A 19,053-nucleotide genomic window follows, 5' to 3' on the forward strand; every position below is an offset into this window, starting at 1 on the left:
GTCCTGAGGGGGCTCCAATCCTCACAGGGGAGAGTCCCTGGCACCTTCGAGCAGCTTTGCCCGCTGACTGAAATTGTGCAAAACCAACTGAATCGACTGCAGGTGACTCCAATCAAGGTGTAAAAACATGTCAAAGATGATGAAGATAAATGGGAGACCCCAGAGCTAAATTCCCAGTGTAATGCAAATACATTTTTGTTATATATTTTTTAAAAATTTGGAAACATTTCCATTATTTTGTTTTCCCTTTGTCATAGGGTATTGAGTGCAATGTAAGACAATGTAAAAAAGTGGCCTGAAAACCTTCTGAATGCATTGTAGCATTAACTTTGCTGGAAGTGAAAAGTTATGGTTTAATGCAATGTACAGATGATTATTTAAGAAATTCTGAGATCAGGTTTTGGTAACTGAAGTTGCACCGATATGCTATTCTTAAAGGGGTACTCCACCCCTTAGCCCCAAAGGATAGGGGATAAGATGTCTGATCGTGGGGGTCCTGCTCCTGGGGACCCCTGCAATCTCCCTGCTGATGCTATCCTTTGGATAGGGGATAAGATGTCTAAGGGTTGAGTACCCCTTTAAAGCTGCTTGCATAAACCCACTGACACATACTGTAAACAGTATACATGTATGCCATAGAAAAGTTTATGCAGTAAATTCCTATGAACTGGAAGTTACATGTGAAACAAAGTGTACTTTTTAAAAACCTGCATATGTGTTTTTTTAAAGGACTTTTCAGAGTGGTGACAAGACGATTGTACTGATCTCACTGCTGTTATTGAGCCCTTGAGAGCCCCAACCATGGTGCACAGCTATATCTTATTCTCTACATTTTAGGGAGTGGGAGCAAATCTGAACTGTTTGTCAGCAGTACACACAAACACACAAGTCCTTCCTTCCTTTGACTTCTCTGGCTAATTAGATGACAGCACAACATACTCCTCTTTGCTATGCCATGGCATAGTGTTGGTGAAAGTGAACTGGGTTTAACAGGCAGGCAATGTACTGAAGGATTATTTACAATGTACAGTACTATTGATGTCATATGGCGGCATGGTGCTATGTAAGCAGAAATGCAAGAAATAGCAGCAGCACAGCTAGGAAAGGGTTACACTAAGCACTGAACTGCTGCTGCTACAAAGCTAAAGGGGGAGAGGTTTCATTACAGAACTGTGGACATACATCAGTAGGTACACTGCTATATTACACAGGGGACAATTGCTCTGAGCTTTATGGGTACTCAGAGATGAGAGGGATTTACCTAATATGAAGAGACGAGTGTGTATCGTCTTAGAAAGGCAGCTTACAGGTACACAGCCCAGGCTTACACTCCCTCTCTCCTGCACAGAGCACATGCTAAGTTCAGCCCCCACTATCTGTGATTAATCTTGATCTGGCTGTAACTAAAAATGGATTTCCATTACAAAAGGCAGTGGACACCACACTGCAGTGAAGGGAGACACCTAGTGGTCAAGGTTTGATAGTTTTTTTTCTGGGGTAAGGAACATTTTTTTGGTAAATGAAGTCATATAAAGAAATGTAAGAAATCACAGGCTATCAAATAGAGGGAAGTGATTTGAAACAACAGTGACCATTTAAGCACACAGATGGCACATTTTCTTGTATTCTGGATTATCAAATAATTCAAGATAAAATTTACAGGTAAGGCCTCATGTGCAAGTCTATGTGGCTATACTGTACCTCTGCATATTTTTGGTTCATTAACACTGTGTCAGAAGGAGCTTTTTTCTGTCAAATTAATTTGGTCACAAAAAAGTTAGAATACACCATCACCATGACTGAAAAAAACAGTAGTGAAGCACAATACGACAGCACATAGAGGGCCTATGGCTCTGTAGTACAGAGCAATATTGATCCTGTGTAGTGCTATACACAGATATAACTTACTACTTGATAATATATCATAGGTACCAATATAGTCAAGACAGAGGCATTTACAGTGGACACTACAATAAAGTGCACTTCAATGAAATCATTGATTTTAAGCATAGTAGGATTTTTACCCATTAATTTAGATGAATATAATCACTGCACCTTGTTCTCTGTTTCTGTCATATGTGCTGCACTTTCTGTTAAACCATCTTCTCATTAAGAGTCGGATTTAAGTAAATTGATCGAGCATCTTGTATGACACATTAAACAGATATCTAAACCGACACAAAGTCTTTTTATAACAGGAGCTGTACTGCTGTTGCGTAATAGTTAAGTAACAGAACAAAAATGAAATACAACCTCAGCCTGAAATAGAGCTATTGATACCTGTAATTACCATCCATTTGTCCTGTGTGACCTTTTACTTGGCTTCATCACTTTAATTTTAGCTCTAACAATTGTAATTTTCGGTATTCCACACCGAAAATGGCAATGCACCGAAGACAAGTGCAGCACAAATGCAACTACCGAGAAGCATAATTCATTACCACATTTCTGTAAAATAACCTTTTACATTTACACCTCATAGAACGATACTTCAGCAAGTTGCCTAATAAATGTATATTAGCTACCTACTGTATAATGTGCAAAGTTCATTTTCAACTTGGAAACTTGAAAAATATTCTATATAGACGTTCTGTTCATCTTCCTCTATCCATCTTAATATGTTTCTGTACACTTCAAGTAGCATCTTTTATGTTTGTGGCATAGTGTTTCATAACATTCTTCTTGCATCTTACAGGCCTTCCTGGTCATTTAAGTGTATATGTCCTTTAAAGAAATTTTTTTTTACATACCCTTGGGATATGTCAAAAGTTTTGTTTGGTCAGGGTCTTAGTGTTCAGACTGCGCCCAATCACTAGAACGTGCGGGGAGAGAAGCACGTTGCCACTCTTGGCTCTATCTAATGATCGGTTGGGGTCTAAACACTTGATCAAAACTTTTGATCAAAACTTTTGCTATGTCTCTCTTACATATCAAAAGTTTTCTTAAAATGACAGTGCTAATTGAACATTTTCTGATATATACGTTAGAAATCTCAGCATCCAGACCCTCATTGATCCAAACTTTTAACTGTCATTTTTTAGGTCTATCTGACTACAATTATTTAAGATGGCTGCTATGGTTTCTTATATTTCTAGTAGTGGTTTGGTGGAAGATAAGGAAGGTTTTCTTTAAAGGGGTACTCTGGTGGAAAACAATTTATTTCAAATCAACTGGTTTCAGAACAGATTTGTAAATTGCTTCTATTTAAAAAAAATCTTAATACTTATCAGCTGCTGAATTCTCCAGAGAAAGTTGTATGATTCCTATCTCTCTGACCACAGTGCTCTCTGCTGACACCTCTGTCCATGCCAGGAACTGCCCAGAGTAGGAGTAAATCCCCATAGCAAACCTCTGCTGCTCTGGAAAGTTCCTGACAAGGGCAGAGGTGACAACAGAGAGCACTGTGGTGAGACTGAAAAGAACTACAAAACTTTCTCTAGAGCATACAGCAGCTGGTAAGCACTGGAAGGATACTTTTATTTATTTTTTTAAATAAGTCATTTACAAGTTTTATGGCACCAGTTGATTTGAAAAAAAAAAAAATAGTTTTCCACCAAAGTAGCCCTTTAAAGCTTAATTGATACTATGTATTTCGCAAGGTACTTTTTGACCTTATTGTCCACTAGCAGAAGTTAAACTTGGATAATGAATTGTAAAGTAAATATACAGCAAGATGCCTGCAAACTAGGTGGCAATAGCACCACGTTCTTTCACTATCATTAGGACAAACATAATTCTATGTTAAATGAAAAAGCAAATAAAGCAGACGAAAATTGTATGTACATAAAACAATGCATTTTCTCGATGCATGACCATATTGTAAAACAACACAATTTTAGCAGTCGTGTAGCTCATGTATATATTCAGTTTACACTCTGGCACTATAATATATTTTACAATGCTCCAGCAATCACATAACAGTACAACTGTCTGCTCTGTTAAGGCCAGATTTGTTGTCTATTACAAACTGATTATACTTGCCACATTTTGGCTGCCTACAATTATATTTGCTCATTAACACTTGATAGCTTAAATGCAGATGAAGAAGACTATGAGAACAATTAAATCTCAATCATAATAATTCCGCAGAGCTTTGAAGATGACTGCTCAAATGCTATTTCCCTGCAAAGACTAATTATCTCCTTTTGGCTTCTGAAGATTGCTAGAAGATGGATGTATGGCATTTCCAAAGTATTAACATCAAGTTAAACAAAGATATTTCATTATGAAATGTTTTCCTATTACTGGTTGAAAATTAGGCTTCACTCCAAAATAAAAGAACAGAACATTGTCAAAACTGGGCTGTCAGAGAGCCTTGGAGACATGTGACTGAGATGTACAAATTTGAACACAAATAACCATGAAAAGTTACAATGTAATTTAAAGAAGAAGTAAATGCAATATATAAGGCTTTGTTCATATAAGTGTTGGGACCCTCTATCGGGAGCTCTGTCAGCCTCTTGGCTATTGTTCACAGCAAAATAACCCAAATGGACTCCAATACAATCAATGTTTGGGTTATATGATGCTAATAGATAACAAAAATGGTGTATATGCCATTTTCCTTTTTTGTGCAAGTGGATGTCATGTCTGTATTGGCCTGTGTTCACACACAGCTATTGGTTTGGTTGTATGTGAACATTTTTATGTTACCTGGTCAGGGAATAGTTAATAGCCTTTTGCTTGCTAGGCAATACCTCCTAGGGTGTGTCTATTTAAAGTCAGCCCAGTCTAGCCTCTGGGCTGGTGATACTTCATTATATCCTGACTTGCTAAGATGCTGGACATGCTGCATGGAGCTCTTGGTGAAACACTCTTTATTTGGGTTTTTATCTACTATATCTGTTTTAGCATGCACTTTGTATTTTATGGTTTTAGCCATATTTAGGTGGCATGCTTATAGTAGATTTTAATCTGTGTTTGTATAGTAGGTTTTACGATATGTATATCTTTTCTGCTGTGTGTCTGTTCACATTGGGTTTTCTCTTGTATCCGTTTCTACTGGAGGTGTTCAGAGGGATTGCTATTCATGTCGTGTGTTCAGTGTGAACAGTGTTCTATATTATATCCTGTGTATTTAGGCATCCCTGTTACCTGTCCATGAGGACTCAGAGGGTAATGTTATTCCTGCATCTACTGAAAGTGTTCTCAAGGGATTGCGATTATTCCTGTCTTGTGTTCAGTGTGATTAGTGTTCTATAAATATATCCTGTGCATCTAGGCATCCCTGTTACCTGTCCATGGGGACTCCGTGTCTACTGGAGGATTTATCTGGGATTGCGGATATTCCTGTTTAGCTATAGATCCGTTACCAGTCCATGGGGACTTTGTGTCTACTGGAGGTTCTGGGGGATTATGCTATATTCTTGTCTGTTCCTATAGTCTGCTTAGACTAATCTGTTTTCTTGTCTGGTGTTTTGAAATCTATATGTTTATTAGCTCTATTCAGATCTTTGGAGTTCTGTTCATGTCAGCTGATCTATGGAGTCCTCTGTTCATGACCGCTCATATAGTGTCCTCTGTACTAACTCACTTATCTGTGTCCTATGAACTTAATTTGTCAGAGTTCTATGTTCCACCGGTTAGGGTGGATGGGCAAGTAGGCAGGGAGAGCGGTTTTAGGGTCAGTTTAGTGGCCACTTTCCCTGTCCCTTGGTTGGTCCCTGACAGTGAGATACTGTTCTTTGACTCATATACTAAATTGACTTAATAAGAAAGGCCTGGATGTGTCACTTGATTGGAATATTCTTGTTAGAACGAGTGGGGAGAGAAGTCTAGTGTGCTCATCTCCTAGCTTTTGCAATAACATATCAAAAGTTTTGACTGGTCCCGGTTTGAGTGTTTAGACCTTGATCAGTCAAAACTTTTGATATGTCTCTAAGACATACCAAAAGTTTTTGTCAGTGCCCATTTAATGCTAGAACATAATTATTTTCTGTTTGCCTTGTATTTTACATTTTACGTATTCTCCTTTGAAGTTATCTAAACATTTATGTTGTTTACATAGAAATATTGTTGTCTTATACTATCTTAGGATGTCCCTTTTGGGATTGTTGCATATGTCCATCCTGGGTCTGGATATTTGCATGGTATCAATCCTGTCATTATTTTTGCATTGATGCTGTCAGCCTGTATGTGTTTTGATATGTATGTCTCTTTATACATACTGAAGTTGTTCACTTGGAATTTCTCTGTATATGTAGAATCTTAAAGTAGATATCCAGCCAAAAGTGGTAAAATAAAAAACTTAAATAAGCTAATATATATATATATCTCGCCATGACTCCACAAGGCATCTCAGCTGATTTGTTTCAAAACTGGACCCCCATAAATAGCTTTTGAAAATCCAGTGCAAAAAGGGGCTGCCTTGAGAAAGCTGAGCAGGTCACATGGTTAGAGAAGCTGTGAATATAGATTAAGGAGATGTGTGCGGCCTCAGCCAATCAGGGAAAATCACACACTGAACACTGAAGTGCTATCGGTTCTCTGAGGTTCTCTGAGGGAGTGTGATGTTGCAAAGTGAGGTGTAGGGCCCAGCAAGTGGTGCCTAACATTCATAATGTGTGCTAAGAACTACTAGACTTCCTACCTGGAGAAAAGCTAAGAGAAACAGGGTATGTGCTCAGCAAAGTTTATACTTGTACATTGTTAAGTTATATAACTTTATTATGTGAAGATATATAAAGGTTATTTCTTTTGATTAGAGTTCTCCATTAGGGTGCATTCACACGTACAGGATCCTGCACAGATTTGATGCGCAGGATTTGTAACTGCTGATTAGAAGCTGTGCTCAGTCATTCAGTTTACATTTAAATCTGCAGCAGAAAATCCTGCACATCAAATTCTGCGCATCAAATCGTGTGAACGTACCCTTAAGGGTTTTTCTGCTCAGGTGTGCTGGATTGATCAGCTTATTCCTTGCATATATATAGGATCTGTGGTGTGTTAGTTGTTAAAATAGTTAAGGATGGGACCTCTAACTGTATACGTATCCACGTGTCTTTATGTGATCGTGTATAAGATTAAAAAGAAGACTGAAGCTTTTACCACAAGCGGTTGTACTAACTTTGTTAGTTTTGTTGGTGTCTTTCCACGCCAGTCTGTTTTGCAGCTTGTCTGGACTCTCTGTTGTTATAAGTTTAACATTACTCCTGAATTACTGGCCTTATCTTGATTCCTGGTGCATTAGGACATCCCAGGGCAACACAGTGCTGTGTTAGGTAACCAAGACTTTTTACATTAGCCTTAGGGTTGAAGGCTATGTCTTATTATTATTTTTTTCTTTAACATAGCTTGAATGCTACCATTACCATATTAAGTTTATTTAATGTGAACATTAAAATAATGATACATACAAACATACAATTATCTACAGAAGCACCCCCAACCAAAACACTTCCTCCAAAAAGGCCCCATTTTTGGACTGCTTTAATCCCTGATGTATATTGCTATGTACATCAAGTTGCTGTATGACTTTCAGCTAACATTGCAGTTTGGTGTTTAAAAGTAAAATGACATTTCCTGTTCCTCTCTTATAGGCATATTGTACTTTCAGATTTGGTTGCCATATGACTAAGGCCAGCTTGTACCAAATTTTTGGACATACCATCTTGCCCACTAGTCAGTCACAATGTGATCAGTTTCCCATGTAGAGAAATAAGTAAGCATACTTTATTCTGAACACAAGTCACAGGGCTACATTGTGTTCTTTCTGTATCTGCAGGCCAACAGAGACTTTTATATTATAGAAAAATCTAAGAATAATCCTTTCCTGCAGTGATAGGATAATCACATTTTACACATTTTCAATCTCTCAGCCTCTTCTTAGGAAAGGCTGTGTTCTGTCAACATCATTGCATACAGTAAATAATCCGCTTGCACTCCAGATACTGCTTGGTGCCAAAATGAAATTATAAATATGTCAAGTGAGATCTCAAACTCAAAAACATATTTTAGCTAATATAGAGAATAACTTTGGCCTTCTTTTAAATCTTTCTGCATACATGTAATTTTTTGTCAGTTAGCTATACACTTATTTCAGTCAACTTTATGGTCTAATACAAATGGGCTTTACCAGGTAAATATGCAAAAATATCAATTTGACCCTGAAACAAGGAGAACTAGACTGTCTAGTATAATGTTAGACCAACTACCGGTATTTGATTGTTTACTATAGGAAAAAATTGGGTGAAATTTTTTGACCGCACATTGGACCAACAGCTATCTCTCCCGCCTGCCACATACACATGCACTTTTGGCCCAGCCAATATTCGGAATGGGGACAGGAAAGAAAGGCTCTGCTAAACTTCTCTGGTAGGGGCTTTTCTCCCTAAGAGTCAAAGAATCGGCCATGTTAAAATCCATTCCGCCCAACCCTCCTTTCCCAAAACATATTGGGAGAGAGCTGAAAGGCCTCAAATCCATTAGATAGATTAGGTTGCATTGTCTGACTTTAAAGAAAAATCTTTTGCCTTTTTTATGCTTAGAGATGCAGACTTGGGCAGATAGCTGATAGGAAGATAAAACTTACAATACCTGTCTCTTAGCTATTGGCTATTTGCAAAGTTAGGAAATCATGTTTTCGTTCCAAGCTCAAGTGTCACAAAGGTAGTGCTGACCTGTAGCATGCAAGCCAATTTGCCAATTTCCTCCACCACCTGTTAAAGCCAAACCTTTTACATCAATCATGCAGAGCAAGGAGGGGTGGGGGAGGGGGTGGGGGAGAAGGTGTGCATGCTGCAGCTCAGTATGGCCTGTATGACACTGCCATATTAAATGATCTTCTCAGACCGAAATCTATATTTTCTTGCTGCCAGGTTCCTTTAAGAAAAGATTTTTTCGCTGGCCTATTGAAGTGAATGGTAACAAAATTCACAGCGGGTAACCTGTTGCGAGTTTATAAACTTGTGAATGTACCCTAAAATAGAAAGCTAAGAAAACAAAAGAATATTTCATTATGCCCAAATTCTGTAGGTCTTAGATTTTTGAAACACCAGTGAATGCTTTACAATATTAACTATATTAAATTACAGAAGGCAGAAATGTTCAGAATATTAAAATGACATTGATGGCGTTTATTTCAATCAATTGAGGATTTCTCAGAACAGATTTTATTTTGTTCCCAAGTAAAGTGTTTAGTGTACAATAGAAGGCTTTATGTGTGAGTCACTTCTAAATATTACTGCTAAGCTTTAACCCCTAACAGCTGCAGTATGTGTCGTCCAATCAAGATGCCCAGGCCGCTGTCCATGGCTGTTGGCATCAAGGAAATTACTGATACCCCTAAAAATTTGTCAGACATGAATGGAGGAGGGCGTGTCTTGACGTCCCGTTCCCAGTCCCGGAAACCTGGAGGTTTCTGAAACTGGAGACGCAGCCCTGCATAGAATGCGGGTGCTGCAAGGAAATTGCGGGGGACGTTCCCAGCAGCAGGCCGCCAAGATCACACATCTTATCCCCTATCCTCTGGATAGGGGATAAGATGTTTTTGCCCGGAGTACCCCTTTAAACAGATTTGTAAATTACTTCTATTTAAAAATCTTAATCCTTCCAGTACGAATTTCCTTTCTGTCTGAACACAGTGCTCTCTGCTGACACCTCTATCCATTCAGGAACTGTCCAGAGCAGGAGCAAATCCCCATAGCAAACCTCTCCTGCTCCGAACAGTACCTAAAATGGACAGAGGTGTCAGCAGAGAGCACTGTGTTCAGACAGAAAGGAAATTCAAAAAGAAAAGAATTTCCTGTGCAGCATATAGCAGCTGATAAGTACTGGAAGGATTAAGATTTTAAGATCTATCAAAACCGCTATATCACATGATTCTGGAGCCCCTGTACTACAAAGCTCTCTTGCTGCTCCTTCCCAGCAGGACACTGCTGATAATACATCTCCTACTCCAGCCCTACCGCACACGCTGTGCCTAACTTCATTCGTATCCAATCACTCCTCAACACAAATGGAATCGGAGCCATCCCCCTAAGTGGTGGCTCTTCTAATGGGGACAGTCTGCCAGCTTATTGGGGTGCTAGCCCCCCCCCCCCCCGGCAAAAAGAAACTCTTTAAAACTCTGCAGAGGGGCCAATTGCATGACCGTTCTCGCTCTGGCCACTCCTCATCAGAGGATTCACATAGCAGAGACCCACGTTCTGTTGGCCACCCACGTACCCTTGCTTCACCTACTGCTTTACATGATGATCCAGAATATGCTCGTCCATCTATAGATCCTCATCTCCCTTCTCCTGAGATGGCAGTCCACACTTTAAAGAACCATCCTGAGCTCAAGGCTCTTCTGGCTCTCTTACCTACTAAAATGGCCATGCTCTCATTGACTACTGACCTTAAAGACTCTTGGCAAAAAGATTTAGACCCTGTAAAATTGGAAGTCAACAAACTTGCTCAAAAAGTTCATGATCTGGAACACTTTCACTCTACTATAACCTCTCAAGTGGAGGAACTCAGATCGGCTACTACAATACTCCAAGCCGCTCAAGCATCTACCATTGATCACCTGGATTATATTGTCAATTGTAATCGGCGGAACAATATCCGCATAAAAGGACTTTCAGAAACGGTTACCGCGCAAGAACTTTCCGGAGTAGTACAACGGATCTCATAGAGCCTTAAAAGTGAAAAACCCTAACCCGAAGAAACCCTGCAAGGTAATATGCAGAGACCTCAAACACCTAATTTACAATGGTGCAGTGATCCAACTATATCCTGACCTCTCTGAAACCCCTGCTAAAGACTTTACAGAATTCTCGTATAGTTTATAGATGGGGATATCCCTTTTCACTCATAGCCAGGCATGGCATATCCACTGCCATCCTCCACAATCCAAGGCACCTTCCAGCATTTCTGGCTACTTTCAAATTGCCCCCAATGCCTCTATCTGATTGGGACTTGCTCTTCCTACAACTGCTCTCTACCACTCCATCTGGTGCTACGGGCGGCCAAGCACAAGACCAAAGAATAGAAATTGTTCCTCCTGCACTTTTACCTCAGAGACAGAAATGCAAGACCTGACCCTCTTCCTCATCGGTGATGATTGTTCCTGACTTTCTGAATGCCATGGATCCAAGCTCCATGAATACTACTTTGTGATGTTGATATTTTTTAATTACTTGCCTTCATTTTCAGCTGTCCTATTCGATATACCCGTTTTGTCCCCACTGGTTTGTATGAATAGGATGTTAGTTCAAGCTTCCATAATGGCCTACTTCATAGTTTCACTGGGCCGAATTACTAGGCCCTTATTTTTTCATTGCCCATAATTTTTTCATCTCTCTGCTCATTTGTGTTCACAGAGATGTTCTTTTAGTTTACACTAGGCCCTTCCTACTTATGCCCTAGTGTTCGTGTTTATCCTTGTATTTTTGTTCTATGATTATAGTATAACTGTCGCTCTTCTGGCACCCCTTCCACCTTAACCCCATTAGGGATATAGTTAGACTGGTTCTGACTATGATACTGGTCCTTATGAACTCTTATTTTAGTCCCCTTGTGGCTGTCCTCTTGTGGTTGCTGCTGTCCTTCTTGTCTTTTTCTCTTCTAATCCCTATTTTTTTCTCTTCATTTTTTCTCTCCTCTTGTAGGTTATCTGATCGTACCTTGGCACCTTCCTGTGGATCGCCCATCTCCTTGAGCCTCATGAGTTGTGGTGAGTTGTATCTCCCCCTGTTTATACACTATGGCAGCTGACATCACCCTAGCGACCCTTAATGTTAAGGGTTTTAACACCCCAGAAAAGAGAGCACAGCTTCTATATAACTTCCACAAACAATGACTTTATTCACCGGGTGACACTGCAGGGAGACAACGGATAAACGAGCAGGGGTGCTTCTGGACAATGGAACCGTTTCGTGTACTACGACGCTTTAACTGGTCCTGACGTCAGAACGTTCACAGGTACGTATTTATAACCCCTGACCTTGGTTACCATAGTGATCACATATACAAAACAATTATCATGTGAAAAACGAAAACATAGCTTAAAAACATGAACAGCAGAGAGATAACAATAATTATAACAGTACATTTAATTCCGTCTTATCATTTAGACCTACATGTCCCATAGCCTCCAGCTTTAATATCCACCTTGCCTCTTTCCTGCACAGAACAGCTTCTTTATCCATCCCGTTCTGTGCATGTTCAACTCGTTCTAAGGCCGTGAAGCGGAATGGGATTCATTAATATGCTGGATGAATCTTGTCACTCCTACCCCCATTCTAAGCGAGCGAACATGCTCGTGGATACGGTGAAATAAAGGGCGCTTAGTTCTGCCCACATAGAAGCGACTACATGTACGTACAGGTGAGGGCATATACAACATGAGTAGAGCGACATGTAATGAATTGTCTGACATTTACAATGTTGCCAATTAAGATTGATCCATTTACATTTAGAATTAAATGTACAAAACGTACAAGAACCGCAGCAAATATTACCTATTGGTCTATGATCACCTAACCAACATGTACCAGTTGTTTCATCTTCCTCCAATTTTCTCCGTTGACTCTTAACAACATCTCCGATAGTTTTATTTTTCTTATAAGTAATAATTGGTTTTAACTGGGTAGCTTTCTCCAAATCTTTATCTCCCTGTAACATATACCAATTCTTATGTATCACATTTTGGACGGTGTTGTTAAGTGGAGTGTTGTCAAAGGAAAAAAACAATTCTTTCTTCATTCTCAGATTTTTTCTGTTTGGGTTTTAGCAATGCCTGTATGGGGATCCTATCCACCTTCAATCTCGCTTTATTAATGATATCCATGGGGTAGCCTCTCTGAGACAGTCTTATACCTAACTCGTCAGCCTGTTTCATGTACCTAGATGTATCATTGTTTACGCAGTTAATACGCAAAAATTGACTGTAAGGTATACTGCATTTAACACTGGGTGGATGGGATGAGTTGAAATCTAGCTACATTGATTGGATTGTTTCTCCTCTTTTGAAACATATCCCATCGTATCTCAGAGATACGGGTGATTTGATCACCGCTCTAAGCAGTTTCCATTGGCAACCAGGGTTTGCTTTAGCTTTCATTGACGAAGAAAGCCTGTACACCCGCATCCCTCATGGTGCGGGTGTACAGGCTACACGTGAATTATTAGAAAAAACGGGAAAGTCAACAGACACCATTGATTTAGTTTTGTATGCTCTTATGTTCGTGCTTACAAACAATGCCTTTGTTTACAATAAGACCTAGTACAGACAGGTAAATGGGACTGCGATGGGGTCAATAGCCTCATGCTCCTATGCAAACATTTTCTTGTCTGTACTAGAAAGCAATATAGTGTTTTCTACTAAAAACCCATTTATTAGCAAGATTAAACTTTTTTTGAGATTTGTAGATGATCTCTTCGTGATCTGGGAGGGTACTGAACATGAGTTTGATATGTTTGTTCAGTACCTAAATAATGATAATGGTGTAAATATGAGATTTACATCCCAGTTCGGTGGAGATCACCTCGAATTTCTGGATGTCCAAATTGATGTTGAGGAAAACAATATAGTGACATCTATTTTCCGTAAACCAATAGCCAAAAATTCCCTCCTGCATTTCAACTTATCCCATCCACCCAGTGTTAAATACGGTATACCTTACAGTCAATGTTTGCGTATTAAACGTGTAAACAATGATACATCTAGGTACATGAAACAGGCTGACGAGTTAGGTATAAGACTGTCTCAGAGAGGCTACCCCATGGACATCATTAATAAAGCGAGATTGAAGGTGGATAGGATCCCCAGACATGCATTGCTAAAACCCAAACAGAAAAAATCTGAGAATGAAGAAAGAATAGTTTTTTCCTTTGACAACACTCCATTTAACAACACCGTCTGAAATGTGATACATAAGAATTGGTATATGTTACAGGGAGATAAAGATTTGGAGAAAGCTACCCAGTTAAAACCAATTATTACTTATAAGAAAAATAAAACTATCGGAGATGTTGTTAAGAGTCAAAGGAGAAAATTGGAGGAAGATGAAACAACTGGTACATGTTGGTTAGGTGATCATAGACCAATAGGTAATTTTTTCTGCGGTTCTTGTACGTTTTGTAAATTTAATTCTAAATGTAAATGGATCAATCTTAATGGCTACATTGTAAATGTCAGACAATTCATTACGTGTCGCTCTACTCATGTTGTATATGCCCTCACCTGTACATGTAGTCGCTTTTATGTGGGCAGAACTAAGCGCCCTTTATTTCACCGTATCTGCATGTTCGCTCACTGAGAACGGGGTAGGAGCGACAAGATTCATCCAGCATATTAATGAATCCCATTCTGGAGAGAATTTGCCCTTCCGCTTCACAGCCTTAGAACGAGTTGAACAGGGATGGATAAAGAAGTTGTTCTGTGCAGGAAAGAGGCAAGGTGGATATTAAGGCTGGAGGCTATGGGACATGTAGGTCTAAATGATAAGAAGGAATTAAATGTACTGTTATAATTATTGTTATCTCTCTGCTGTTCATGTTTTTAAGGTATGTTTTAGTTTTTCACATGATAATTGTTTTGTATATATGATCACTATGGTAACCAAGGTCAGGGGTTATAAATACGTACCTGTGAACGTTCTGACGTCAGGACCAGTTGAAGTGTCGTAGTACGCGAAACGGTTCCGTTGTCCAGAAGCACCCCTGCTCGTTTATCCGTTGTCTCCCTGCAGTGTCACCCGGTGAATAAAGTAGTTTGAAGCATCCTGGTGAGTGCCACGGTCTTCTTTTCTTCTTCTTGGAATACAAATATAAATATTATTGCCAACTAAAGGAATGCACTTTTTATGAATGGGGCAATAAGGCGGGCCGCATTTTGGCTAGAGCTCTCAGGCATAAAAAGTCTTCCCTGTTTGTAGCTTCTGTCTGCTCCCCCTGAGGTACCCTCTCCCATATGACACCTGACATACTAGATGCCACTACTACCTCTCCCTTTATAACCTGCCTCCTCAGACCTCTCCCATCATGCCCTCCGCAACCAGACCAGACTTTTTTGCAATCCTTAGACGCAGAAAAGGCTTTTGGCAGGGTGGATTGGGGTTTCCTGGGGGGCGACGCTCTAGCAACTAGGATTGGGATCCCTGATGAAGGCCCGTATTATGGCATTATACTCACATCCTCAAGCTCAAATTAGGATAAATGGCCAACTCTCTACCCCTTTACTATTTCGAATGGAACACGACATGGTTGTCCACTGTCACCCCTGTTGTACGTCCTTTGTATGGAGCATTTGCTCATAGATATCCATAACAATATAGATATTCGTGGCCTCATCACTCCATCAGGTCACTACAAATGCTCAGCGTTTGCTGATGAACTGCTTTTATTCCTCTCTGCTCCACTGACGACCCTGCCCTCCCTTATGTCGACCATTCAACGTTTCTCAGCCTTTAGTAATTTTAAACTTAATCCCTCTAAATGTGAAGCATTAAACATTAACCTCTCCTTGGATGTGGTTCGCACTTTATCCTCCAAATTTCCTTTTACCCGGCAGCCTAAATCTCTGAAATACCTAGGCACCAAAGTCCCCTCACAGTTTCGAGACACATGCCTACTTAACTTTCCTCCATTACTCCAAACCCTTAAAGCCGACCTAGCGAGATGGGAACGCAGAGACTTCTCCTGGCTTGGGAAGATTAACATTATCAAAATGAATGTTCTTCCTTGTTTTCTCTACCTGTTCTCCTGTACCCTAACACATTTGCTGCGTTCTTTTTTCCAGGGTCTCTCTGTGCTCCTATTGAAATTCATATGGGCTAATGGTCACCCCGAATAGCCAGATATGATTTAGACGGAAACTAGACAGAGGTTTGGCACTCTCTGATTGCCTGTCTTATTATTTAGCTTCTACACTAACTAGGGTCTTAGATAGCTTTCACAATTATGAATCTAAACAGTGGGTACAACTTGAACATATTAGCTCCATCATAGACCCTCGTTCTCTTCTCTGGACACCCTCACTAGCACTCATCAAACAGACCCGAGACTCCCTTCCCCCTGTAATGGCATCCATCGCTCTTGCCCTGAAACTACGGATACTGGAAGTCTGTGCTAGCATTTCTCCTGTGGTGTTGCTATCAGTGTGTAAAGAGTGGGAGAAGAGGGTTGCATTGACAATCCAACACAATGGGCAGCACATTGAACACATTTTAGAAGTGGTCAGAAACTTGTAAATAACTCATGAAAGAATAAAGTTACATTAAAACCAAGTACATCATTGTTTTTCTTGTGAAATTCCCAATAAGCTTGATGTGTCACATGACCCTCTTCCTATTGAAAAAACAAAAGTTGGATTCAAAATGGCCGCCATGGTCACCACCCATCTTGAATAGTTTCCCTCCTCACATATACTAATGTGCCACAAACAAGAAGTTAGTATAACCAACCATTCCCATTTTATTAAGGTGTATCCATATAAATTGCCCACCCTGTACTTTTGACTGTTTTGTAAAACCTGCAACTGCGGATTTTAAAACTGCAGATCGGTTCAGTTCACACATCCTTATTTTTTTCCGCAGATTTGCGGCAGAAGATTTTGTTGCCCACTGAAGTCAATAGGCAACAAAATCTGCCGCAGCAAATCTGCAGCAAAAATAGGGACATATGAACTGACCTCTAATTTGTATGTGACATTGTTCTGATGTTCAGTTTTCTCAAATCACACTTTGTAAAGCATATATGGAAGAGATAACCTGCATCCCTTGGATGAAAATATTTTTATATTCAGAATTGTATTTCACTCAAGTAATGTACTGATGTAATGCTAACATTGTCTTTATTTCTGTAACTCATTTTATGTGCACTTTTAGAGCTGCACGGTCCATTAAATGGGAAATAAAGTACATACTGTGTTTATTAACACACGCCAGATTTTTCTGTTTCTTCCATGTGAGAAGCTATCACCGAGCATTTAAGTAACAAGGCAGGGTTGTAATTATACTATTTTCTACAAACAACGCTGACAATTTAATAGTGCACTGAGTATATTGCAATGTGGATTAGTAAACGATTTTACCCAAATCTCACTGTCAGAAATAATGCTATGTTACTGCTCTTAACACAACCTTTTCTTAAGAAACTTTACAAGTTGCCAAGTTAATGCAGAGTAGGCATTTATGTAGGTTAAAAAAAAAAATACATATTATGGATACAAGCAATGAGACTTACCCTGTGTGGCAATATAGTGATTTGGTCTATGATAGCCCTAAAAGGAGAAAAAGAAAAGCTGTAAATCCTACAGTTAATTTTCTCTGGATGATATAAATTTACAAATTAACACAATGCAAACTTGGACACAGGTAAGGTAAGGTAATCTCTTTGACCACCAGAGGCCAGCAAAAGAACATGTGGCATTATCCTTAAATAAAATAACAGAAAACAATATAAACAGGAACAAGGAGCACTTTAGCCTCAAATGAATATATGTTGGGCCAGCTTGAGCCAAATACAGTGGGGCAAAAAAGTATTTAGTCAGCCACCAATTATGCAAGTTCTCCTACTTAAAAAAATGAGAAAGGCCTGTAATTATCATCATAGGTATACCTCAACTATGAGAGACATAATGAGAAAAAATCCATAAAATCACATTGTCTGATTTTTAGAGAATTTATTATTTATTATTATTTTAAGAATACTTATTTATGGTGGAAAATAAGTATTTGGTCAATAACAAAAGTTCATCTCAATACTTTGTTATATATCTTTTGTTGGCAATGACAGAGGTCAAACATTTTCTGTAACTCTTCACAAGGTTTTCACACACTGTTGCTGGTATTTTGGCCCATTCCTCCATGCAGATCTCCTCTAGAGCAGTGATGTTTTGGGGCTGTTGGTGGGCAACAGGGACTTTCAACTCCCAAAGGTTTTCTATGGGGTTGAGATCTAGAGACTGGCTAGGCCACTCCAGGACTTTGAAATGCTTCGTTGCCCAGGTGGTGTGTTCTGGATCATTGTCATGCTGAAAGATCCAGCTACGTTTTATCTTCAATGCCCTTGCTGATGGAAGTAGGCTTTAATTCAAAATCTCATGATACATGGCCCATTCATTATTTCCTTTACACGGATCAGTCCTCCTGGTCCCTTTGCAGAGAAGCAGAACCAAATCATTAAGTTTCCACCCCCATGCTTCACAGTAGGTATGGTGTTCTTTGGATGCAACTCAGCATTCTTTTTCCTCCAAACACGATGAGTTGAGTTTTTACCAAAAAGTTCTACTTTGGTTTCATCTGACCATTTGACATTCTCCCAATCCTCTTCTGGATCATCCAAATGCTCTCTAGAAAACTTCAGATGGGCCCATGTACTGGCTTAAGCAGGGGGGCACATCTGGCACTGCATATTTGAGTCCCTGGCAGCGTGGTGTGTTACTGATAGTAACTTTTGTTACTTTGGTCCCAGCTCTCTGCAGGTCATTCACTAGGTCCCCCCGTGTGGTTCTGGGATTGTTGCTCATCGTTCTTGTTATCATTTTGACACCCACAGTTGATTTCTTCACACCAAGCTGCTTGCCTATTGCATATTCAGTCTTCCCAGCCTGGTGCAGGTCTACAATTTTGTTTCTGGTGTCCTTTGACAGCTCTTTGGTCTTGGCCATAGTGGAGTTTGGAGTGTGACTGTTTGAGGTTGTGGACAGGTGTTTTTTATACTGATAACAAGTTCAAACAGGAGCCATTAATACAGCTAACGAGTGGAGGACAGAGGAGACGCTTAACCCCTTAAGGACGCAGCCCATTTTTACCTCTAGGACGCAGCCCTTTTTTGCACATCTAACCACTGTCACTAATAACTCTGGAATGCTTTTACTTATCAATCTGATTCCGAGATAGTTTTTTCGTGACATATTCTACTTTAACATAGTGGTAAATTTTTGTAGTAACTTGCATCCTTTCTTGGTGAAAAATCCCCAAATTTGATGAAAAAATTTAAAATTTTTCTCAAAATTTTGAAACTTGCTATTTTTCATGGACCAGTTCAGGTTTGAAGTGGATTTGAAGGGTCTTCATATTAGAAATACCCCATAAATGCCCCCATTATAAAAACTGCACCCCCAAA

General features: G+C 39.6%; 1 protein-coding gene across 11 annotated transcripts in view; it reads right to left on the reverse strand.

Annotated features, from left to right (window-relative positions):
* PTPRM (protein tyrosine phosphatase receptor type M) overlaps positions 1–19,053 on the reverse strand; it is an 898,578-nt gene that overhangs the window by 101,864 nt on the left and 777,661 nt on the right. For all 11 annotated transcript variants that reach the window (XM_056521605.1, XM_056521601.1, XM_056521594.1 and 8 more), the window contains one exon: positions 17,170–17,206. In XM_056521605.1, the coding sequence (XP_056377580.1) occupies positions 17,170–17,206 (37 nt within the window). The remainder of the gene's footprint in view (positions 1–17,169; positions 17,207–19,053) is intronic.

The sequence above is a fragment of the Hyla sarda genome, chromosome 5 (assembly GCF_029499605.1).
Source record: "Hyla sarda isolate aHylSar1 chromosome 5, aHylSar1.hap1, whole genome shotgun sequence".
NCBI lineage: Eukaryota > Metazoa > Chordata > Amphibia > Anura > Hylidae > Hyla > Hyla sarda.